Below are 25088 nucleotides of genomic sequence, written 5' to 3'. Positions count from 1 at the left end.
GAAAAGACTTCACTTAGGGATTCGTGAAGCCAGGTTCAACTATCTTTATCTTGATAGTTCGTGTATCCTGATCTTACCTTGTGTATCCTGATCTTACCTTGATAGAAATCACAAAGTATCTACGTCTGAGACTTTGTGCTTCCACAAGTTTCTACTTGTGAGGTGAATAATAATCTAGGCTGCTCTTCGGGAGTCATAAGACATGATTTTGAGGTTTGATAGACTTTGTCTATTGCTATAGATTTCCTACCTTACCTTGATCTTTGATCAGAACAAAAATCACATATAAGCTTATCTATGGGAGGCAGATTGGTTTAAAGTCTTCAATTGAGTTGAAGCAACTCTTATGCTGTAAAGGACGTCATCTAAGGGAATCAATTGCCCAGAGTCCTGATGGAATTCAAGAGGAGTAAGGAGCGCGAGTGTAACTGAATTGTTGTGACGGTTTAATTCGGTTTCAACTACATTCCAGTACGACGTTTTGATAGTATGCTAGTGTCTGCAGCGGCTTAATAAAGTTTTGTCTTCAAATCTGGACTAGGTCCCGGGATTTCTCTGCATTTGCGGTTTCCTAGTTAACAAAATTTCTGGTGTTTGTGTTATTTTTTTTCTGCATTATATTTTTATCTTTATAATTGAAATATCACAGGTTGTACGTTAATCAATCAAAGTAGATATATCCATTCTTGTTTGTTGGATACGACTTGATTGATCTTAGATATTGATCTTTGGAATCGTTCAAGTACTCACAGAATAATCAGGTTCACGGACTTGTCTCTATTAGCATTCTGATTGTGAGAGAAAGAGATATAAGCTCTTCATATAATTCCTGGTTGAGATTCATTAAGTTGAACTCTTAGAATTGTATTTGAGTTTAGTCCATACAAGTTGCCTAAGAAAAAGTTGGTGGTGTATTTTAGTACCCCCATGTTTTCAATTGGTATTAGAGCAGGCAAACACGTGAAAGACCTAATAAGTACTACCTCCGTTTCAAAATAATAGGCAGGTTTGTGTGTAAATTTACACAGAAACCTGCCTATTATTTTGAAACAGAGGGAGTATGTGTTTGAATCAATCTGACTCTATGGACAGTAGTGGAATCTCGATAAGCGTATTGCCAGCCCTTGATGGCACAAATTACTTATGGTGGAAAACTGCTATGTGTTCCTTTTTACAACCTCGTGACTTTCAGACATGGAAACTTGTAGCACTATGATACGATCCTCCGACAGTTGTTAGAGACGGAAACATTGTTGCGAAAGAACTAGCAGAATATAACGAAACCTAGATAAGTGCTGCAAAGCATAATTCTGACGGGTTAAATGATATTATCCACACCATAAGCCAAGACCTTCAGCACCATGTGACTTCTTGCACTAAGTCTAAAGATGTTTGGGATATCTTAGAAACCGTATTCGAAAGAGATACCTCAGAAAAATAAGCTAGGCTTCAAAACCTAAATTCTGACAGGGAAAATCTTTGTATGTCTGATGAAGATTCGTTTATGAGTTTAATCAAAAAGTGACTGGAATTGGTAATGTATGTTATGCCTCAGGGAAGACCATTCCCCAAAAGGACATCGTGATGAAAATTCTCCGATCTTTACCAGCAAGATACGAATCTAAGAAACATGTCATCATGGAAGGAAATAACCTTACAACACTTTCCAAAAATACCTTAGTTGGAAAGTTAAAGATCTTTGATCATGAACTGCAATTCAAAGCCGTAAAAGATAATGCGTCCAAGGCATTGCAAAACACCAGACCTCTTAAAAATGAAAGTGTTGACAACTCTGTGAACAATCTTGTTGTGTTTTCCTTCTTCCTGCTTAAGGTTTATAATAAATGATTTATTTGAGGAAGCGGAAGGCAATTTCCATTCCGCTAAGCCCATAGGGTAAGATCGGTAGAGGACCCTAAAGGACCGTTATTGGGTCCACGTGTGGGATCCGAAGATTGTTGAAACGGCAGAGAGAGTGTCTCTCTATTTATAAAAGCAGTAATAACGACCATACGAAAATTCTGTCTTCAGCGCTCATTGCGTTTACGTTCTTTGAAATTTTCAGTTTCTTTTAAGACATTCAAACCAAAAACCAAAAAAAAAACTTGGGGTTTCAAGAAGAAGTGAAATACAAGATTGAAACCCTATTTCCAGTTCCCGTTTTTGTCACATTACTAGGAGGGTAAGAAGAACCTTTGTATCTTTTCACAGAGATTTTTCACCTGTAGTATTTGTATGAATCATATCTTTGATCTTGTTTGATTTGTGTAAATCTTGAGTATTGCATTAAGCAATGTTATTACTGAAGACATAAGTCTGATTTAAGTGATTGTATTTTTTGTTTTGTGTTTATCAAAATTTTAGGGGAAAAAAATGTCGGATCCTACTGTGGAAAATGCTGAATCAATGATGGATAAGATTACAGAGATAATTCATAACCATGAAGTTTCTTCATCAGATTCTGAATCTGAGAGTGAGAAATTTTTGCCTTCCAAAAAGAGTCGTTTATTTGGTAGGCAGAAACCGGTGCATCACGTTCTTGGTGGCGGAAGATGTGAGTAAATTCTTTCATTATTCTTCGCCTTTGTGATTAGGTTTGTAATATTTGTTTAGTTGATTCGTTTGCGTGATTCCCTTTTCCGTTCCATGTTTAAGATGATTGTAGTCGGAATCTTCATTTTACAGTAAGTGGTGGTCTTCTCGTCAGAAGTTTTATGGGCATAGATGAATTTGCTTCTTTTTGTGTTCTCAATGGATCAGTTTCTGTGCATGTTCTCAGATGTTTTCCTTTCCGATAGCTAATCTTCATAATTTCAATTTGTCATTCTTGGTGTGGGATTCATGTAAATTTTCATGGAGGTTGATATAGTTCCAATCTAGGATCAAGTTTTAAATGCCATAATCTATTATAACAGCATTCACTCCTTTGGTTTCTGCAAATTATTTAGGTATGGTTATTGAATGCCCATTTCACTAGTTTCTGTTTTCTCCCTTTTTTAGCTGCTGATATTATCCTTTGGAGAGATAAGCAAACTTCGGCTTCCATTCTTGGTGGTGTGACTGTCATCTGGTTGCTATTTGAGTGGATTGGCTATCACTTGCTTACATTTGTTTGCCATGCTCTCATACTTTCACTGGCAGTATTGTTCCTTTGGTCTAATCTAGGTTCTTTCGTCAACAAGTGAGTTTCTTTCGTATTTAATTGGCTTGATTAAGTTTCCGTTGCATTATTGATTGCCTGTTCTTGCATGAACCATCAATAGCTTTCTGTACATATCAAATAAATTGTGTTAGTGTTTTGGCCAGCAATATCAGAAAAGTTTCTAGTGTAGTGCTGCTGCTTTATTAGAACATAGTCCGTGCTTGAAGAGCAGAAAATTAAACATAGCAGTTGTACCACTGTTTTATGCATGATTCGTTATTTGATACATAGAATTCAGATGCATTAAGAATAGCAGATTTTGGCTGCAGTTCATTTTGTTTCAAGTGAAACTCAGAATTTCTGAGCCGCTGGTTTTTTCTTTAATTACTGTTCTCTCTGGAAACCTTGCTTCCTGTAAATCTCTAGTTAATATTTATCTTCTTGTTGAATACTAGGGCCCCGCCAAAGTTCCCTGAGATTTTACTGCCTGAAGAGCTCTTTGTTCGCGCTGCACTGTCATTTAGGTTTGAGATAAATCGAGCTTTTGCTATCTTTAGAGAAGTGTCTTCTGGGAAAAATTTGAAACACTTTCTTATGGTAATGGTTCTTTACTTGACTAGTTGACTCGGTTGTCACACAAAAAACCTTGCAACTTCTGACTCATTTACTTAGATTTGTGGGAAATTCATGTGCAGGTTATTGCTGCTCTATGGGTGATCTCAGTTGTCGGCGGCTGGTTCAATTTCTTGACCCTTTTCTACTTGGGTCAGTGTCTATCTTTATGCATATACTGTATGTTGCACAATTCAACTAACTGTTGGTTGATTAAGGCTGCTCGCCTGAAAATGAAATTTGACTTGTTTTGCACAGTATATTTGATGATGCACACACTTCCAGTTCTGTATGAGAAGCACGAAGATAAGGTTGATACTTTTGCAGAGAAGGCATTGATTGAATTAAACAAGCAATATGCTGTGTTTGATGAGAAGGTTCTGCAGAAGCTTCCCAAAGCCATGAACAAGGCAAAAAAACAGCACTGAATTTGAAAGAAGTAAAATTTACCAGATACCCAAAATTCACTGAAAGAGCAATATCTTCAGTAACCTCTTTCTACAGTTTTCGTTTCCTCCAGAGTTTTATTGTTAGTTCTAATATATGTTAACTTTCGCCAATATTGTAAGCGATCAGACTACTTTGAGTTTCTTTTGAGTTTTGATATGTGCTTGAAGAACCTGTACGAAATGTGTTGATCTCATTGGAAACTTGCTTTTTGCAAATGAATTAGTAAGACATTAACATTACGTTGGTTGTTAACACCATATATCCATTTGATATTGAACAAAATTATTACCAAAACAACAGAACTCTGCAGAATTTAACTACAAGGTATAGCTTAATGCCGGAAGCTAATTAACATACAGACTAGAAGAAAACTTAAGAAAACTTCTAACAGCTTACTTTTCATGCCTCTGGTGTGTTCTTGTTGGATTCAGCTTACTGCAACAAGAAGGGTTCCCACCAACCAGACTCGTATTTAGGATATGGAGCGACCCAGTTTTCAGGTTTCTTGAACTCTAAATTAGTAGGGGTTGATGCTAATGCTTCTTCTAAACTATCTGCTTCGTAGCTTTCTGATAAAACTCTATCAAGTCTCAGCTTCATAAACCTGCAAATAATTCTCCAAATTGTCAGGCCATTTAACTGTGGTAGTTTAGTAAAATGAAATGGTCCCTGGACCATCTTAACTGAGTACTACACCACATTATTGCTACTGTACTATACATGGCACATCACTTAAGTATCTAATAAGCCCATGTGAAGAATAGGGTGAGAAAACCCTGTCATGCTACCAAAAGTAGAGCCTTTATGGCAAGAAATTAAACCGTCAGAGATTCGAAACTTCATGTTGCATATTCAAGTCTCATGCTGCACTTTAACCCTCCTCGTCTAGTTATGGGATTATGTTCTATATTATCAAATTACCCCCAGCATACATTACAGCACTTGCATATTAGATGATGCGCGATTTGGCATACAAGTGAGTGCACGACTCCACACTCCTAAGCCATAGTAGTACACATTGTGCATATGTCAGGTCAGAAAACCAAAAATGATGCCATTAGATTATTGAGAGCAAAATTAAACTTACGTAATCCACGGGCCATTAGTGGAGACCAAAGCAACGGCAGGTCGACCTAATCTCTTGGTGATCTGTGGGAATTTATCCAAAAACTTGGGTTCAATAGCTAACCAAAAGTCCTGCTCCATGTTACGCTCTTTGAATAGACGAAGCCTCTCGACCATTTGCTCTTGAAAATGTTCTTCTTCATCCAGCATGAATTTCGCATTCGCTACCAGAAAATAATACTTCTTCTTCCCTCCTTCCACCTATTACGATTAACATTACCATTGTAAATTATTTTAGGATCAGTTAAATCAGTAATCTAAGTTCCACATATGACCATTTGACACCTACAGTGTAATTCAAGTATTGGTTCGGAAATTACAAGAACTCAAATTTTCAAAGTCATGGAAAATCTCTGAAATGAACATGAATTTAACAACTAATCAGAAGATAGAAATATGCTTGATGAATTTTTCAAATTACCTTTACAGCAGGGTCCAGCTGATTGGAAGCAACAGCTAGAGAAGTGACTTTTCTGGTAGTAGAGAGAATTAAAGGATTTGCTGATAATCCATTGAAGCTGCAACTACTATTAGATGGGAATTTGATGGAACCAAGGAGGAGACCCCCACTAACTTTTTCAGCTTGGTGATGGCTTGGTGCTTCTGGAAATCCAGAGCAGGAGCTGAGGGATAATGCTACGGACGGTAACATTGCTGTAGGAATCTAGGAAGTTTCACTCCTGAACCTCTCAATCCAAAATTTCAGTGGAAACTAAGAAGTAGAAGAAAATAAGCTGAAATCCAAAACAAAGACAATAATAGCAGAAGAGACCTTATCTTCAAAATCTCTACAGCTAGATTTCTTTTAAACTTTGCACTTTATCATGTTTGCTTTGTTTCCAACACTGTGTTGATACTTGTCAAGCCCAAACCCAGAATTTTCTATCTCTTCTATCTAGTCTTCCGGTGCTCCTGAGCAAAACTTGACAACCCGTGGACCCGACCCAGTCCATTTTATCGAACATCATCATTTGCCACTTTTATACCCATTATGGATAAGGGAAAGTGGCAAACGTATGTGACAAAGTGTCAAATATACCACATAGGCATACGCCTTGAAATCTCCATCATTATATGGTCAGCTCATCGCTCAAGGATCAGAATAGTGCTATCCTTACTATTGCTCGCCGGTTTGATTATCGTTCATCAGTTCTACATCCAACTGCCAGCATTTCCCCCTTTATAAATACCTAATTTCAAATTCATTTCAAATCACAACAGAACTTCTAAATCTCTCTAGAATTTCTCAATCTCTCACTATTCTTCTAATCTAAAACAAGATAAACTCATCACACCTTTTCCATACCTCTTAATTTCTTGTAATATGGATTCTACCACATTCTTCACCAGATACCCCAAGAAACCAAAATGTCAACTTAGTTCTCGATAATGACGATGCTAACAAAAAACTTCTAGGAAGAAATTAACTCAGGAAGGGGGGGGGACCCTGGTGGTTTTAACATGGCGGAGTTTATCGAACATCAAAAGACAGGCGAGAAACAAAGAACGGTTGACAGGAAATTTCAAAATATGGAGACGAATTTTTTTTTTGCTTTCTCAAGAAATTTTTTCCAATGACTATGACAAGCATAACATTCTTCAAGCGGATACTTCAATTATGAATGCTCAACAAAAACATGTGTGGCAACTCGAATTTGACAAGCTACAAGCATAGATTGAACGACAAGTTGGAATGAACAATAACTTAGCTGGTGATTATGAGGATGATGAGTTCGATGTAATAGTACCTCTAAAGTAAATGATGTATTAATTTTAAATTTAAATTTAAACTGAAATGTTGGATTTTAATTTAAAATGTTGTTGCATTCTACTAAATAAGTTTAACTTAATTATAAAAGCAACATAACACCACATTAACATCATTACATCGTATTAAAAGTCCATACGGGTAACGAGAAACTCCTTAAGGATGTGAAAATGAGCTTTGTATTCCAAACTATCTCCTTTACATCTTCCCCACTCCTCTCGGGATCGCACAAAAATTTCATCATAGGTTTCACCCATAAGCCTGTATCGACTTACAATCCGAGCTAATTAAAGCTACAAAATCTTTTTCTTGTTTTCTTTTGTCAATTAATTGAAAGACAATTGTGCATGATCCCAATCGTGACAGTTACCTATGTCATTGCAGAAGGTCTCATGAGATTTACCCCAATGACTCTGACTGACTAAACCAGCTTGACGACGTTCTTCACCGCTCTAGGGATAGTATTTTAAATAGTTTCTGCAAAGAGATAAATCTTCGTCTAGAGTAATGTTAGGATTAGCTATATTCGTGGAGATTAGAGAGTGAGAGTATAATGTTTTGTAGAAAGTTAATGTAGAAAATGTGAATTTGAAATGGGGATGAGTGGTATATATAAGGGATTTATTGAAAGTCGTTGAGAAAAACTAGTTGTTGGAGATAGGGTGATTATTGCTTGATCAATTGAAAACCACTTAAGTGACACAATTAAATATTTTTATAAAAATTAATATCGACTAACAAACTACAAACAAATTAACAATTAAATGTTTAAGCTAATACATGAAATAAAACTTAATGATTACTGAAAAGGCGAGGGTACCCAAATATACCTCAAGCTAAAACTTTTCCTACCTATAAGTCCTTTCTCCGAAAATGATTGTCTATGGACTGAGTCGAGACACTACAACTAATCGGTTCACACTTCGTGTGATCGTCTATGGATACAAAATCGAGACAATACAACAACGAAGTATGTTTACTTGATACAAAAGTTCGGACTTAACCAAACACAATAGGATTTCTTATCAAGTAAATAGGAATTAACGTTTGTGTAATTTACTTTAATTATAATAAAACAACTATAATGCGGAAATATAAAGTAAATGACACAACAAGATTTTGTTAACGAGGAAAACGCAAATGCAGAAAAACCCCGGGACCTTGTCCAAAATTGAATACTCTCATGATTAAGCCGCTACACAAAATTACACCAAATTCGAATAGTTGAGACCAAACAACTAAACCTATAGTTCACCTAGTTTTGTCTGTATTCCCACGCCTGCAACTTATAAATAAGTCACGTACTTGGAACAATTCCTTTGGTTCGTATTCCAAACAATAAAGGAACAACAAATCTGTTTGGTATCAACTCTATTCAACCAAGTGATATGAGTCGGACAAAGGCTCTTCTGTTTATCTTAACATAAACTCCTTCGTCAGGTTCTTAGATCTATCTTATGTTCAATCACCAAAGGTAATCGTTAAGATTTTGCAATCAATACTTTTAATCACAAAGAATTGTATTGATGCCGATCTACACAACTAATCAATCCAATATACCACAAGGATAAACCGATTATAGTTGGATCCTCTTTATACCGAAACAAGTATTGTGCACACCAAAGATTATAAACCCAAGTCAAATCTTCAATATCTTCTTTGTCTTCAAATCTTCTTAAATCTTCAATAAACACCTGCACACAACAACTTGAATCTCTTATGATCAATCACGCACAGATTAGAGTCTGTTAACAATGGATTATCACAAGATCGTCTTTAGCACTAACAACAGTCTAAAGATCCTTGTCGAGACTTCGATCTATTTTGATTGAATCTTATATCAGAAGTGAAGATTCTCAAGCATAAACAAACTAGGTGCAATCAAAGTTCAACCACCTTTAGTCAATCAAATCAATCGAAAACACAAGATAAACCGCAATTATCTAGTTTCCCACCAACGGTACTCGTAGAGCTTCTCAATCCCAAAGAAGACTTTAAACTGAGCGGTCGTAAGAGATTTACCTAATTAGGTTACTCTGAGGAAGTTTGCTATCACGAAGGATTAGTTTGCTAGAAATGCAAACTTCAAGTATTTATAGACAAGGAAGTTTGAACACCAAGGAATTTCCAAAACCGAAAAATATTCTCAAAGATATTCAATACATTCCAAATTCGGGTTCCATAATTCCTGGAAATGCTCTGTCCAAAATAATGACCGAAAATCTCCTTGGAAAATCTCAACTAGTAAATGCACATTACTAATTCTCATTTTCCATATATAAAATTAAAAACCTTAAATAAATGATTCTTAACTTATTTAATTTCGATCCTGGGATTTTATTCCTTTAGCTATTAAGGAATAACTTTGAACAACAAAATATAAACATTATTGTACGTGTTCAAAGTATGTTGACATCCTTACTTTGTAAGTCCTCTTTCATACTTACAACCTTGAAACCGATTTGCCACACTTCCAAACAAGTTTAGAATTGGTTCATCTGACTTTCAAGAACCATGCGATTGATTAAGAAACACTCCATCACAAATCATGGGTTTAACGGTTCTACCAAAACAAGTTTTGGTTATACCTCCATGTGAGTACTGCGCATAGTCACACTAGCTTTCCAAAATTCGGTTGACTAGGTACTAGGATCGGTTCCCCCACATATATATGGTATCTAACTTATATGTGTTGCACATGTCCATAGGATCGGTTCCCCTTTGCCTAAAAACGTGTTGCACATTTTCATAGGATCGGTTCCCCTTTCTGCTATAAACCTTGCTGCACCCCATACAAGGATCGATTCCCCTTTGTGATGTACTGCACCTCTTCATAGGATCGGTTCCCCCTTACCCAAATTCGGTTCAACAAATCACAAACTCGATCATACCTCACAGGTGATTACTTATGATCGGTTTCACTAATAAAAGTCATACAAATACATAAGTCAGGCCTTTGTGAATAGTTTTACCAAGAACACAAACAAGTCGTGAGAGGTTATACTAAATCACACATATTGGATGTTCACAAGATATGCAAACAATCCCAATAACGCCTGGTGATTTCCTTTTCGATTCATAACAAGTTTATGAACTTACTTCCTTAAAACACATGTAAAAACATTGTTTCCTAGGATGAAATCCTCACCTCATACCCATACATAATCACAATAGCATTTAAACGATTATGTCGATGTATTATCTACAAAGTTTAATGGTTAAGCAATAAACTTCATATTGTATTCCTTAATACTATGTCTATCTAGAGTTCAAACATGCTTCGCAGTTTTGTTTTCAATATACACAACTTGAAAGATACGTTAGGGAATGAAAAAGTTTAAGTCAAATATCATTAACCTCGAGTGGAAGGATGATGTTGTCGTTGTAGCTTCTTACTTCTTCACTTCTTCAAGTCTTCGCAATACTTGTAATGTCTCATATCCTAATACTTTCAAGCTAACCTATACGAAGTTGACTCTAGTACATAATCAAGCGACTCTTAAATGAGTTCTGATTCACTAAAATATGACAACCAAACTTGACATACCAACGCTTGGTGGGTTCAACCGAGCTATGCTCTAAAAATTACACCCACCAGATTTTTCATACTCTGCCCAAAGATTCACTCTCGGATCTTATTTTAAACTGTCATACAAATTATGGTTTTGAATGTAATTAGTCATTTGCCCATAGTTTCTTGCATGCATGCCTCTTTGAGGTTGAATCTCTGGCCTCAAATCTTCATTAGTCCACCCCTTTTTCACAATGAGTTTCTTAAATTACCATGTAATGTAATATTGTACACGTGAGCATAGTCTTGTGCATTTTACAAGGACTTAAACCACTATATGGCCCATAAATGATAACGAACTTCCTCTTCAAAATTCCAAAAGCCCGTTCCACATCCTTCCTTAACGTCATTTGGTGTTTGTTAAAATTCCGCCAGGGGATGACGGTAACATTGAACTAAGGTTGATCATTTTGGATAGATACCATCCGTAAGATAATACCCGTGAGTGTATTGATGGCCATTGATTGTGAAACGGACTTGGGGACAAATTACATACTTTAGATCTTCAAATAGAGACGACTTGCGCAAAACATTAATATCATTTTGTGAACTCGGAAGACCAAAAAGAAGCAGCAGCTTCAAGAATAACGTTTGGTTTCGAGTAATGACCCTTATATTGACCGACCCAATAAGTAGGGAATCCATGCCATACTCATACCCAATATATACAGTCAAGACTACCTAGCATTCATGGTAATCCCCTATCCCCATTCTCACTTAATATTTGTCTAACATGTTCCTCTGTTGATTTTCGTAAATACAATGAACCAAAATGATTAATTATTACTTCGCAAAACAATGAAAGATAAGTGCATGAAGTTGTTTTTCCAATACGAAGGTACTCATCGTTCACATCTGCTGGTTTTCCATAACTTAGAATCCTTAGAGCCGAAGTAACTTTTTGTTTATGACTATGACCTTTAACATGTACTGCATCAAACTGATAATTAAATGGAGGTTCTACTCGACAAAGCTCCTCAATATTATTTGAAACTAGGTGCCGAGGCATCCGGAATCGACCTTCGAAATTTTGATCAGAGTACACGTAATTGGGAAGACAATCATCGTACATCAGCTTCTGGTGGAACCATTCCCTCCCTCGATACACATATCCTCTTGAGAATACTTATTTTGGCTCTGGAACTCTAGGTATTTGGCCTGAATGTATGAGCGTCAGAGTGTCGATTAGTTCTTTATCTTCAGCTGTCTCATCATCAAATTATTGTAATCTCCTTTGATGCATTTCTTGTTGTAATTTCAACCGATTTATAATTATATTCCTCTCTTCATTGGATTTCGCAATTGATGATTATATAATTTAAGATTTATACTAGGGGTAAAATAATACGTTAAATATATGTAGAAATAGGTGTAAGTAATTTGATGAAGTGAAGGGGCGTATATATAAGGATGAAATATGGGGAAATAGTCGTTGAACGATGTAGCGTCCATCGAGCGATGATAATTACACCGCCAGCAATATTCATAATATTGCCATCGTTGTAGTCAATACATGTCGATAGAAACACTATCGCTCAGTTGTTTTCCAATAGTGACGCAACTGATTTTCCATGCCACCTAGTATGCCAAATAAACGTTTTTAACATGGCACATAGGAATATGCCTTACAATCCATTAGATCTTGGAATGGAAACCCGTACATATTATAAATCCATATAACACGTGCACCCCTTAGAAGTTAAATGTAATATTCTTCTAGTTTATCTTTACCATCATATATTATTCAAAAACATAATCTAAATATATAATTATTTAATATCATATTTCATTTATTTTTTGAACTAAATTCATTAGAAAAAGTTATCAATAAATGAAAAGGAAAAAAAAACAAAAAAAAAAAGGAAATATAGGAAAGGGACGTAAAGCGAGAGCCTTATGGAGGAAAAAAATGATTTGAAAAAAGAGAAAGAATACGTCTACGAGCTCATCCAAGTGGTTTCATCTAAAAACTTGATTAAGAGCTTTCAAGTTGATTCTATGTTTTGATTTAGCATTTTTACTTGGAACCACGCAAAACAGGCTGAAAAACATCCGGGGAAGGAGAACTTGAGGTTATAAATTTTTTGCTAAGTATATTGTATTGTTGAGTCAATGAACAATGGACGGAATGTATAGTTGACGACAGAGGGTCTACCTATTATCAATTTTAAAAATGGGTAATACAAAATAAATTTTTAAAATCCCCTCGTAAGTTATAAATTTCTTGACATCATTGTTATTGTAGATTATATCCCATTTTATTGCTTCAAAAATGGCAGGACTTCAGCTTTTTCAGGATTCCTTGCTAAGCCTGCGCGATAATACTGCAGCCTTTGAACCAACATGTCAAGTCAGACATGATAAAACCAAGACCAATACCATATTACCTCAAAACATAATACAATTATGAGAAATATCGTTATTTGAAGACTAAATATCTACATATAATTTTGTGGACTGCCTAGAATCTCATCTCTTATAGGAAGCTTGGTATCGATAATCAACTTAAGGACAAATCTGGCAGAGGATAGTGGGTTTAAGGATTTATCTTGAAAGACAGTAAAATACTCAAAATTAAATAAATAAAAATTACCAATAAACTTGTCCAATAGCTTCCACTAGTTTTTTCATAATTAGACTAGTATTTCCTTTCTGTTTATGAATAGTTTAGTCAAGTATGTTACTTGTTGTTTAGGTCTAGTATTTTCTATTTTCTTTCTATGTTTCTAAACAATTATCTTAGAAGTAATAAGAATACCTTGAGGTCTTGCGAGTCATTAACAACATGAGTTTTCTATGCAAGCTTTGCATCAACAACAGAAAAAAAAGGTGCACACATAAGATAGGGGCGACAGCCATCAACAACAAAAACAAAAGGTGCACACATAAGGTAGGGACGACAGTCATACACCACATCACAACAACAACAACTGCCAATCCATCAATTACTCGGCCCATACAACCATCATCAACACCAACGGATCACTTCAATGTTCAAACATTGAAGTATTTGTCAAATTTTAGACTAGTTACTGAAGAAGGTTTAACAATACCAACAAAAATTGGACTACCTATATTTATTATGTTCTACACCAACTATAGACTAAGACACCGGTGTCAAGAAACAACCAACATTGTGATGTAACTATGAAGGTAGCAGGATCAAGATTCGTAAGTATACCAATGCTATCAAGGGGATAAGATCGCGACGAACAACTCCTTCAAAAGTTAATGCTTATGATTGGGAATTGTTTCAACTACTGCTTTTTTACCCAATTATAAAGACTATGAATGCTTAATTCCTAAAATATATAAACCTTGACTAATCTTCGCCTTAATAAATAAATTAATTAAAAGAAAAATGTTGCAGTCGAATTCCCTTTAGAAGCTATTTTTGTAAAATAGGAAATGAGTGAATCAGCTACCAACCCGGTCTGATTCAGATCGGATCAGGCTGTATAGCCAAATAATTCGCGACTACAGATAATTTTTGACATACTGGCCCATGGCCCAAGCCTAAAAAAACACATTGGCTACCAATGTGTTTTTTTGGCCTCAACATTTAAGGCTGTAGGCAATGGCCTGGGTGGCCTACTCTATAAGACGGCTTTGTTGATATCCTCGTCCGAGACACTACCAAGTTAAAGAAGAGCTCTTTGATTGTTGAAGTTTTGCGTTATAGGATATTTCCATCTCTTCCTGCAACAACAAATCCAGTATTAAGAAAGTGAGATGCATAGATTATTATTCAAATGAGCAATTAATATTAACTAATTGGAGAACAGCCTGTAATCCTCCAAATGCAAATGTGTCCACTTTTGATGATACCCACCCACCCTTCAGTGCTAAAAATTAACCCATTATCGTGAGGAGAGTTTATGCCCCCACAGTCCCCACTCTCCCACCTACAAGACATGCAACTGGCATTCGCGCACTTTGAAAACAAGTCAAACTCAGTCCAAAGCAGTAAGCTACAATATAATACGACCCTGATCATGGTTGCAATTCTATGATGCATTCCCCTGTGATACCATTTGGTAACACAGTTCCCTGAAGATACCAAACTCCGTCTTAGAAATACCAAGTAACCAAAATGTTGGTCCACCACTGACCTTGCATCCTAATATCCTGCTATCAGATAGCTCTCACTGAAAATAGATTTTCTTGATGGAATAACTCTGACCAAGGCATATGGTCCTAAATAAACATATATAGTTGCAGCTAATCCTGTTAAATATATTGTTTCTTGGTAATTTTGATGTTTCCATCAATATTTTCATCCATCCGAATATTCCATCATCAACTATTTCAATTTGAGTATGTAGTACCATGGAGTATATACTGAGGTAACACGGCCCTTTCAGAGATCAACTGACAACTATACAGTCTAATTTGCCACACCTCTAGTTTTCCTATAAACCAGACTGAACATGAAGATAACACAGTTTAAAGAAAGACCTTGCAAGATTTCAATAATGGCTCCAGGAAATCTCTGAAAACCTTGAGTGATTTATCCAGCGAGGTTCTGCCAGTTTCTGCCGTAACCAACAACAAAACCAATCAACGGATTATTACCATTCCCACCAACCAAAAGCAATTAACATGAGATTAGCAATTAACATAACAGGTTACTGTTTGAACTGTTAGGCAGATACGAAAATCAAAGTGCCTTTCAGGTAGACTAACAAAAAAATAAAAAATGAATCCCAAACGACACTATCACTCTTCATTCATATCTTTAAGAAGATGTGATTAACAGAATAATCATCTTACTGACCGTAAAAATGGAGATAGCTAATAAGTAATAAGTTTATTCTAGTTCAATGCAGGCTCCTGTTATTGCATACAATAGACATAGAGTACTAATAGAAGAAGATGTAATTAACAGAAATATCATCTTACTGACTTTAAAAATGGAGATAGCTAATAAGTAATAAGTTTATTCTAGTTCAATGCAGGCTCCTGTTATTGCATACAATAGAGTACTAATAGAATGGTTACCTAATTTTTTGCCTTCTCCATTTTCAAGCTTTCCTTTGTCCAGTTCTTTTTTAAGCTGCGGGTAGCAAAAATCAAGGTTAGGAAATTTTACTTTATAACACAACAATCATTACCACAAGAAGTCAATAGTTGAAATCTAATCCATGTAACAAGGACATTTCACTTTCTGTTTTTGTCTGTGCAGCTAACAAAGACTGTTTAGGACACTACCCATAATTAGATGTGCTTATTGTGTTTACTTGTGCAAAAATGTGTGAGCTTTGAACAAAATATTTTAATACAACTTAATATGGTGCATGTATATGAAAAAGTTTCTAGTCTACTTGAACAAACAGTAACCAAAAACTATGCACGTAAGTGTCACTGTCCACATTTCATATTTGTCTAACTCATTGTGTCCAACAACTGATGCATTTGTCCCACGTGAACACACATACCAAATGTCCTCTATCACTGTCACGCTGACACTGATTTTGGGAGATTATATGGTTTTCAGTTTGCCTGTATCACTTTGGGAGAACTTTAAGTGGGGTTCAGAATCTACACTTGTAGTCTTGACAAAAGAACTTGTGAATGATTTTTTTCTTGTTTATTCTGTATACTCTATCTCTGTGGTTTCATATGAGCACAAACCGCCTTTAGTCAATAAAATGACCTTTTCAGGTGACTGAAGATCTAAACAGATTCACTTGGTAACATTTTTCATGCTAAATGAAACCACTAAGAGAATTCTTCCCGGATAAATATAGTATACCTTTCCTTTTTTCCCAACGTCAAAACTATGTTTTCACCGATCCTTTACACCAAAAACATTATTTCAATGAGAGACAGGTTTGTAAAAACACTCAGACAGCAAACATGTACATGCAATGAGAGAATATCGATGAGTTTGATATCTAGAGAGAAACAAGAAAACATACTCCATAATCCCAGATGCAACTCTAATATTCATTTTATCGATAAGTTTTAATGGTGCTCCCAAAATCACCAAAGCTCAGTTAAGCTTTTACGAGTTAGACATAAAAAGACGTATGCTAGGCTTAAGTATGAACCAATGATTTGGGTTCATTCTGGTTGGGTTCTCTGGTTCACATACTTCTACCGCTTAGAGATTATATTTCATTGTCAACATATTCATCTTTCTATGATGTAGCACAGATGTATGCAGTAAGCATTACGACCTTAATTACTTGGATATCCTAAGCACTAAATTGTAAAAACAAATACTTCCATGCTTACCGAAGAAAGTGTAGGTACTGCCATAGGATCGAATTTCTCGCAACATTCAGGATCAATTGGAACACATACACGTCCTGATAAACAGCAAGATTTTACTATTGATAAATTCGAACCATATAGAATAATGAGAAAAATGCTAGGGTCTCGTAAAAGCAGAAAGAGGAAGACAATTATTTCACCATATATATCCACTCTTTTGCCTGGTCACAATGATACACCAGATGACCTATTACTAGCTTCTTTTGCCTCACTAAAGTAAGAAGTAGTAGAAATGTAAATAATTTTAAGAAGTATTTACTATTAACCTACATTAGCTAGTGAGCATTCCTTTGTCAACTTCTTCACATTACCCACGAATTCTACGTTATTTTTCTTTAAAAAATTGATATGTTGATGCTTTTGTTTTGAATACTAGGAAAATAAAGGACCCTATCTGTTTGTTTGAGCTGTGGATCGATACTGCACTAGGACATGCCACCCTTCCTTTCTATGTTTTTTTATTCGAGCACGGCCTAGTGCCCTATTTTTTGATGGCCCTTTTTTAAAGGATATGGAACTAAAATTAGTGATTGTATCAAATAATATTAACATTCCCAACCGTCTTTTGTGTAAGTTTAGCCTTAAGAAGGACAGCTGATTCAGGTGGTTTTTCAGTAAACCCCTTAGAACTAATTTACAGTTCATGATACTTTATCTGACCTGTTTTGGGGTGCACGCAGAATGGTGCCTTCAGCAAATGATTTGTAAGTTTTGTAACCTGGAGATGAAACCAAATTAAAAATCAGGAGCAGAACGAGAATAGGTCTATAAATAGAAGGAAAATGTACAGTTCCGCACCCCCATGTCAAGCCTTGGGTAGGTATAAGAGAAAACTATTTCTTCGACACACCTACGAAGCCCCTGCACATTTAACACGACAAATGATCAAGAAAATGTGATTGTAAGTGCATCATAAAATGAAAACCATTTCAAATAGAAACACCTTTTTATTTATGGGTCAGTACCTTCTGCTTGCCTGACTGCAGATGACTTTTTAATTTCTCCCACCGAACGCGATTAATATCTTCTTTGGAGTTTGAGGACCGCTGATGGTTCCCCAGCCATTCACCCCGAAGCTTAGCTGTAATAGCTGCAAGGATATACAAGCGTCTAAGATTTGCAACTTACGAAGATCCGTTAAAAAAAGACTTGAGCTAAGAGATAGTTTAGTTCAATACATTCATCAGGAATCATTTCAAGAATCTTCTCAAATTTCTCCTCTGTTTCAAGTAGACTTTGTCCACAAAGCAATTCCTCTTCAAAGAAGGGTCTCAGTACTTGTTGATATGACCTTCTGCAGGATGTGGTTCTACTTGGTAAAACTTGAAAAGGAATTGAGAGATCAGAAAATATCCAAAAGAAAACCTGTACTTACACCAAAGAAGGATGAAGAGCGGCTCCTAAGAAAACTTTCTTACGGCTATTTTCATTTCCCTGAATGAAATAATAAGTTAGGAAGATCCCATGAGATTGATCAGATTCTAAGAGAGATTTTTGCATATGATTCTTTAGCCCTATACCACCTTATACACATGAAAATAGTCTGCAATCGCTGCTCTCTGTGCATTGTTTAACCTGCAGGGATCAATAGTATATATAAACCGTTTGAATAAAGGCGAAGTTCGTATACAATTTAATACTTAAATTAAATTTACACCACCTTCTTGCTCGTGCATCGCAAACCCAACAATGAACACCACGCCGACCACTATATACCCAAAGAATGTGAGTAAAGCCAAAATCCTCTGAAACACAGATTTTTAAGTAAAAAAAGAGTATGAGGTGTTCATTTCACTTTCCATATAATTCAACGAAGAAGTATGACATATGAAATTAGAGGAAGAAAAATAATGATCCTATTCAGTTACTCAATAACTGGATTAGGTTTCAAATTATGATCAAGGGATTCTGCGTTATACATGGACACAATGGCCTTGAAAAACCTTAACTTTAGTAGCTTGATACTTGCATATAATATGATACATGAACAGAGTTTAGTGAACACACATGCATCAGTAGCCATACCACAATAACAAAATCATATAGGGGGGCAGACAGCATTAACTTCAGAACAGGTAGTATGATAACTTCTATCGACAAAAAATATTGCCAATTAAATAAAATAGAATAGCTAACACTAATTAGTTAGCACAACAGAAACTTTCAAATGATCGAAGTAACAGAGAGGTATTCATTTTATCCTACTTGTACCACTATGTGCTAAAGAAAGTGTCGTGTATCTCCAATAGCAAACTCACAGAAAGGAAAGGCAAGAAGTAAGTTTTCCCATTTGCCAGAGTACAAGAAAAATTATAATCACTGAGGCAGCACGTGAAGTAGATAATTTCAATTAGCTAAAAATACTTATCAGCTGGAAAGTTCCACTCGTATGAGAAATATACGGCTGCAAAAAACATGATTAGAGTGGATGGTTGTGTCCATCCAATTAGGTCACTATCTGGATTAGGGTACTCAAGAAATAGGACCCATAATAAAGGGACTTCATACCCCGCGAGTTCAAGTCTCCTGTTCATTCAACAACACTGAGCATGGGGCAGCTCTTCTAAGATTTTAAATATAATAAATAGCTAATGCAGCATAGTACTGTGCAGCATAGTACTGTGCAGCAACTCCTACCTCTGAGTGCAGAATCCATCACTTTAATAGCAATTGTCATTAATGGCCAGCACTTGTTGCAAATATTAGCACCCGAGCAGCAATATCGAACATCGTCATAATCTGACATATCCTGCGATAAAATGCAATTTGAAAATTCAAGGCAGTGAATCTCAATAATGCTTATTTAAAAGCAAAGAAGCTCAGCAGCTTACAATGTCGAAAACTAACTCCTTCTCCACCGGAGTGAATGCATTCTCACCAGCATACGCATTACGCTTAGCAGGCTGTAGAAAATATTTAAGTTAAAGGCAAAAACAATCTTCCAAGATACTTTCACAAGTTAACAGCTCAAAAAATAAAAAACAAAAAGTTCTTCTTTTCAGTATGGGAAGGAAATCTGTTTCTTTAATAAAACTAGTCCACAAAGACGACTAACAGACAGCTCACAGCTGCATACATATAAGGAGGCCCTATAGTCACTAAGTATATTTCTCCAGATCAAGCTTTGGCCATTATCTTTGTCAATTGTGAGTGAAGTTCAAAGCACTCTCTTTGAATGTCAAAATTTATGAGAAGGAAATGAAATCATACATCTACACTGTATACAGCACCGATATCAATTTTAAATGGGCACTTGCTTTTGATGGAGTTTTCCATCTGAGCAGCATTGTTAAACGATTGATAACGCAAATATACATCATTCCCCAAGATGAATGAGAATTCCCTTCGTCCGAAGTAAGATAAGTCACAGGCTGGATGCTTCCGATCTAAACCCATATAAAAACAGAAACAAAAATCAAATTAAAATGAAGAAGCACTTGAATAGGAGTATATTAAAATGCCACAAGTAGTCTATCAAGATTTCCAATACCATTTCCGTAAGACATCCATTTATAGATATCAGCATAAGGAAAAAGCTTCACTGTAACAATGACAAGAAAGTAAATACTTCAATGAGGGGTTAAGGGGAAAAGCACAAAAATGAGACAAAACCCCTAAACTAACAATAGAGTCATAGACCTAATTAGAAAAAAAAGGCTTTACAGAAAAAAGAATTACCATAATACATATTCAGCTGGTCGGGATCAAATTCTTCTTGGGCGCACTGCATTAGCGGAAATCCTTGTTGTTCCTTTTCGTCAATCATCATATCATCTCTATCATTCTCAATTTCTTCTTTCGTCATTTTCTGGAGTTCGAAATAACCCTAAATCAGTAAAGAAAGATTCCAAACTAACCCAAACCTTTTTTTTTTCCACAAATTTATATACAATCGAAATTTAAGAAATTCGAATTAAAAGAAAACCCTAACATAATTGAATGGAATTTTAAAGTATTAAATTTCTTTAAAGAACTGATATAAACATTTTCCAGAAACAAACCGTACAGACAAAAGTAAAAATGGAGAGAAACTCACCAGCTTAACAGTGATGGTTACGACTTATTAGCTAATCTTGCTGTGCGCTTGTGCCTCGTTTCTTAGAGAGATAATCGGCGGGAAAGATATATATGGATCCAAAATTTAGCGGGAAACTTGTAAGAGTCGGTAGATTTTTTAATGGGGAACTAATGCTAACGCCCCACCCATGGATAATCCATAATATCAGACCTTTAATTAAAAGAAGTTTAAATCTAGGCCCCAAAATATTAAAAGACTTTGATATCTTTATGTATTTTGTCAAACCCATAACTAAATAAAATTTAAATTTAGGCTCAGAATTATTAAAATATAGTCAATCACCTCTGACCACCACAGCCACCGCCAACCACCTCCGACCACCACCACCACCAACCACCTCTGACCACCACCAACCACCACCGTCAAACCATCTCCGACCACCACCACCAATGTCAAACCACCTCCGACCACCACTGCCTACGACCACCACCGCCACCAACCACCAACAACAACAACCACCACCACCAACCACCGTCGTGGCGACCACCACCACCAACCACCGCCTCCCACCAATAATATATGGATGTGTAATCAGAAATTACACATGCAACGAGCATGTGTATCCAGAAGTTACACACGGGTATGGTATGAAAGGGTCACTCATGCGTATGACATGTGTAAGCAGAAGTTACACATGCATATGACATATGTGTATCCAGAGGTTACACATCCATATGACATGTGTAATGTGAAGTTACACATCAAAAAAAATAGACATAACATTAAAAAAAAATGAATTACTTTAAGATTTATTTACAATAATTTCTTAGCATGTGTAACTAGAAGTTACACACGCATCTTTCTAGTGCAATTGAAAGTTACATATTGTTGGAATTTTTGAATAGAAATATGAATAGGTGTGTCAACTCACTTGAGTCTTTTCAACATTAGTGTCTTGTCCCAAGGGATGTGACTCTCCATTAAGGGTTGTGACTCTTCATGAAAGGACTTCTCCAAGAGTCACCTCTAAACCTATATAAACCCCAATCTTTCTCCATTGCAAGTGTATGTTTTTTTGAGTCATAAAACTAGTACTAGAAATTTAAGAGTTTGCATGTGTCATCAAGAGTTGAAGAAGAGTTTGTGCTACATCCATTCGCGTTCGTTGTTCGGTGTTATCGAAGTGCTGCGAAAAACATCGAGGTATTGTTGAATGTTGGAGACATGTGCCGATAAATCTGTAACAACATTATATACAGGTGTTTGAGGGTGAAAACAGTTTCTGCTGGTTTCGGTAATTTCGTGTGTTGTGGATGAGAAGCAAGCTTAAACCCTAAACAATGTACTGCAAGGGAATACTTTAGATTCGAGAGATCAATCTGTACAAATCCAGCCTAAACCAAGAAATGGTCGTTCCAGACTTGCTTCGGTCACAAAGTGAAGGAGAAGGGTTGGTTTTGGGGAGGGAAGCGAAGAGAGTGTTGAGACCAGAATAGTTGATTCCGGAAAAGTAGTTGTTTGACGACTTGTATCAGAACGTGGGAAGCTAGCAAAATGTTTTCTGAGTGTTGTATGCTCCTGACCAGAACCTCTTGTTCGGTGGAAATAGGTAAGACCTATTTATACAAGTCGAAGTGAAACGTACTCTGGTCTCGTAAGAAATGGAAACGGGTGAGTAAATGGGAGGAGGTGGTAACCGGTAACGCCTGGAATTGATGTTCCATAATGAAGGAAAGCGTTTCACCATTGCTCCATGTATTTACTAACCGCCTCATCCTTATGACACTGTCTTGTAACGGGCGTAGTGTACGCCGCACGGTGTAAACCGCCAAACCAATACCCCAATGAGCATCCCCAGTTTGTGACATGTGTTGATGTCTCGAGTGTTTTCATGGAAAACATGTAGCATGTTGCTGCTGTTTGGCAAGTTGAGCTTGGGAGACTTGCCGGCTCGGTGGTGACCTTCGACGGTCGAGATTTTGCATCTTGAGAGGAAGGGTACCCGTTGATTATTGCAACCCTTCGTTTGGTAGCCAGTGGGATGAAAGCATGGCCGACATGGTTAGTCATGGCCAAGCTAGGATTTTGGCATAGTTTAGGCGCGGCCAAAAACTAGGGTTTTGGTATTGTTTGAGCGCGACTAAATTAGGGCTTGGCGTCGGGCCAAAGGTTTCTATGCGTTAGCTGGTAAACTTGGACGGCTAGGATCCTCATCTTAGATGGAAAGGTGTTCGTCGATTGTTGCAACCCTTCGTTTTGGCAGCCAACGCCGTGAAGGAAAGGTTGGCATGGTTTAGGCGCGGCAAGGTGGCTGGCACAACATGCCATTGGCACATGTGGCATGGTCGGCATGCCTTGGCGCGGTTTAGGCGTGGCCAAAACTAGGGTTTTGGCCAAAGTTTACCATGCGTTGGTTGGTGACTTTGGACGGATAAGATCTGCGTATCAGATGGAAGGGTGGTTGTTGATTGTTGCAACCCTTCGTTTTGGCCGCCAACGTCGTGAAAGAAAGGATGGCATGGTTACGCGCGGCAAGGTGGATGGCACGACATGCCATTGGCACATGTGGCATGGTCGGCATGCCTTGACGCGGTTTAGGCGTGGCCAAAGAATTTGGCGTTTGTAGCCAAGTTGGTGTCGTGACCAAAGGATAGGCGTCGTAGCCAGGTTGGTGTCGTGACCAAAGGATAGGCGTCGTAGCCAGGTTGGTACTGTGACCAAAGGATAGGCGTCGTAGCCAGGTTGGTGTCGTGACCAAAGGATAGGCGTCGTAGCCAGGTTGGTGCGGTGACCAAAGGATAGGCGTCGTAGCCAGGTTGGTGTAGTGACCAAAAGATAGGAGTCGTAGCCAGGTTGGTGCCGTGACCAAGGGATTTCCACAAATCGTTTGGTGGTAAGTTTGTATGGCTGAGATTCGTATCTCAGGAGGAAGGGTAGTCGTTGATTGTTGCAACCCTTCGTTTGGAACCCAGCGGCATGGTTGCATGGCCGACATGGATTTGGTGTGAAGTGGAGCTGCTGGCAGTGTGCGGCTTGCAAGGGAGTCGCTTTCGGCTTGGAAGGGAGCCGCCGGAAGTGTGCGGCTGTGTCTAAATTAGGGTTTGACATACCGAAACCCTAATTAGCGCCCTTTACTAGAATCGACGTAGAATTCACGTAAGGACTCCGATTTTGATGATCCGCCACTCCATTTCGATCAGAAAAGAATTCTCTATCTCCTCACGTGAGAATATTTAGATTTTGAGCTCGTTTGGGTGGTGAAAACATCCCGACAGTAAAAACCAGGAAGAATTCAGGAGGGGTGGCGGCATGGCCTAAGTTAGATTTTGGTGGCACAAGCCAAATAATTTGGCGTCAAGGCCAAAAGGTCGCCACAAGTCTTTTAGTTCGGTGACGGACTTGGACGGCTAAGATCTGTATCTTAGATGGAAGGGTGGTTGTTGATCGTTGCAACCCTTCGTTTTGGCAGCCAGCGGCATGAAGGCGTGGCCGGCATGGCTTTGGCACGGTTTAGGCGTGACCAAGCTAGGATTTTGGCATAGTTAGGCGCGGACAAAAACTAGGGTTTGGCATTAGTTTGGGCGCGGCCAAAGTTAGGGCTTGGCGTTGGGCTAAAGGTTACCACGCGTTAGCTGGCGACCTTGGACGGCTAAAATCTGCATCTCAGATGGAAGGGTGGTCGTTGATTGTTGCAACCCTTCGTTTTGGCATCCAGCGACATGTAGTAGGGCTGACGTGGCTTTGGCATAAAGGCGTGGCTGACATAGTTTGCCATTGGCACGGTGGCGCGGTTGGCATGGTTGGCATGCCTTGGCTCGGAGACGTGGCTGGCACGGTTTGCCATTAGCATGGTGGTGCGGCTGGCATGGTTGGCATGCCTTGGCGAGTAGACGTGGCTGGCATGGTTTGTCATTGGCGCGGTGGTGCGGAAGGCATGGTTGGTATGCCTTGGCGCGGAGACGTGGCTAGCATGGTTTGCCATTGTCACGGTGGTGCGGCTGGCATGGTTCGCATGCCTTGGAGCGGAGACGTGGCAGGCATGGTTTGCCATTGGCACGATGGCGTGGCTGGCATGGTTTGTCATTGGCACGGTGCACTACACCATTTTTAGGATATAGCAACC

At 37.7% G+C, this 25088-nt stretch overlaps 3 protein-coding genes across 4 annotated transcripts; 1 reads left to right on the top strand and 2 right to left on the bottom strand.

The window, feature by feature from the left end:
- The first annotated feature begins 2035 nt into the window (after positions 1–2035).
- Positions 2036–4443, top strand: LOC113311136 (reticulon-like protein B5). Of its 2 annotated transcripts, none has more exons than XM_026559985.1 (6): positions 2036–2182; positions 2365–2554; positions 3001–3181; positions 3598–3739; positions 3838–3907; positions 4013–4443. In XM_026559985.1, the coding sequence occupies exons 2-6, from the start codon at positions 2374–2376 to the stop codon at positions 4180–4182; spliced, it is 744 nt and encodes a 247-aa protein (XP_026415770.1). In that variant the 5' UTR covers positions 2036–2182; positions 2365–2373; the 3' UTR covers positions 4183–4443. The 2 variants fall into 2 exon arrangements, with proteins under 2 accessions (XP_026415770.1, XP_026415771.1); XM_026559986.1 differs by having other exon boundaries at positions 2094–2233.
- On the bottom strand, positions 4410–6127 carry LOC113311137. The gene is made up of 3 exons (XM_026559987.1): positions 5751–6127; positions 5292–5530; positions 4410–4808 (listed from the first exon to the last, which is right to left on the bottom strand). The coding sequence occupies exons 1-3, from the start codon at positions 5979–5981 to the stop codon at positions 4637–4639; spliced, it is 642 nt and encodes a 213-aa protein (XP_026415772.1). The 5' UTR covers positions 5982–6127; the 3' UTR covers positions 4410–4636.
- Positions 6128–13996: 7869 nt separating this feature from the next.
- LOC113311135 (DNA primase small subunit-like) lies at positions 13997–21121 on the bottom strand. The gene is made up of 17 exons (XM_026559984.1): positions 20984–21121; positions 20626–20755; positions 20438–20488; positions 20158–20333; positions 19779–19850; positions 19585–19696; positions 18608–18692; positions 18471–18522; positions 18323–18381; positions 18126–18241; positions 17913–18037; positions 17746–17808; positions 17608–17665; positions 16909–16982; positions 15670–15724; positions 15127–15203; positions 13997–14367 (listed from the first exon to the last, which is right to left on the bottom strand). Exons 2-17 carry the CDS (start codon positions 20750–20752, stop codon positions 14302–14304), a joined length of 1368 nt encoding a protein of 455 aa, XP_026415769.1. The 5' UTR covers positions 20753–20755; positions 20984–21121; the 3' UTR covers positions 13997–14301.
- Positions 21122–25088: the final 3967 nt, after the last annotated feature.

The sequence above is a fragment of the Papaver somniferum genome, chromosome 9 (assembly GCF_003573695.1).
Source record: "Papaver somniferum cultivar HN1 chromosome 9, ASM357369v1, whole genome shotgun sequence".
Lineage (NCBI taxonomy): Eukaryota > Viridiplantae > Streptophyta > Magnoliopsida > Ranunculales > Papaveraceae > Papaver > Papaver somniferum.
Note: the sequence above shows the minus strand (reverse complement) of the source record. Positions and strands in the feature narration are given on the sequence as shown.

Bases quoted from the DNA above. Each gene is read 5' to 3' on its own strand.
- LOC113311136 (XM_026559985.1), top strand. From the start codon at position 2,374: ATGTCGGATCCTACTGTGGAAAATGCTGAATCAATGATGGATAAGATT. The intron at 3,182-3,597 runs GTGAGTTTCTTT...GTTGAATACTAG, and splicing joins CTAGGTTCTTTCGTCAACAA to GGCCCCGCCAAAGTTCCCTG. The intron at 3,740-3,837 runs GTAATGGTTCTT...ATTCATGTGCAG, and splicing joins ATTTGAAACACTTTCTTATG to GTTATTGCTGCTCTATGGGT.
- LOC113311137 (XM_026559987.1), bottom strand. From the start codon at position 5,981: ATGTTACCGTCCGTAGCATTATCCCTCAGCTCCTGCTCTGGATTTCCA. The intron at 5,531-5,750 runs GTAATTTGAAAA...TAATCGTAATAG, and splicing joins AGCTGGACCCTGCTGTAAAG to GTGGAAGGAGGGAAGAAGAA. The intron at 4,809-5,291 runs GTAAGTTTAATT...AATTATTTGCAG, and splicing joins ACTAATGGCCCGTGGATTAC to GTTTATGAAGCTGAGACTTG.
- LOC113311135 (XM_026559984.1), bottom strand. From the start codon at position 20,752: ATGACGAAAGAAGAAATTGAGAATGATAGAGATGATATGATGATTGAC. The intron at 19,697-19,778 runs GTAAGCTGCTGA...ATTTTATCGCAG, and splicing joins AGGAGTTAGTTTTCGACATT to GATATGTCAGATTATGACGA. The intron at 18,523-18,607 runs GTGGTGTAAATT...TGATCCCTGCAG, and splicing joins TGCGATGCACGAGCAAGAAG to GTTAAACAATGCACAGAGAG.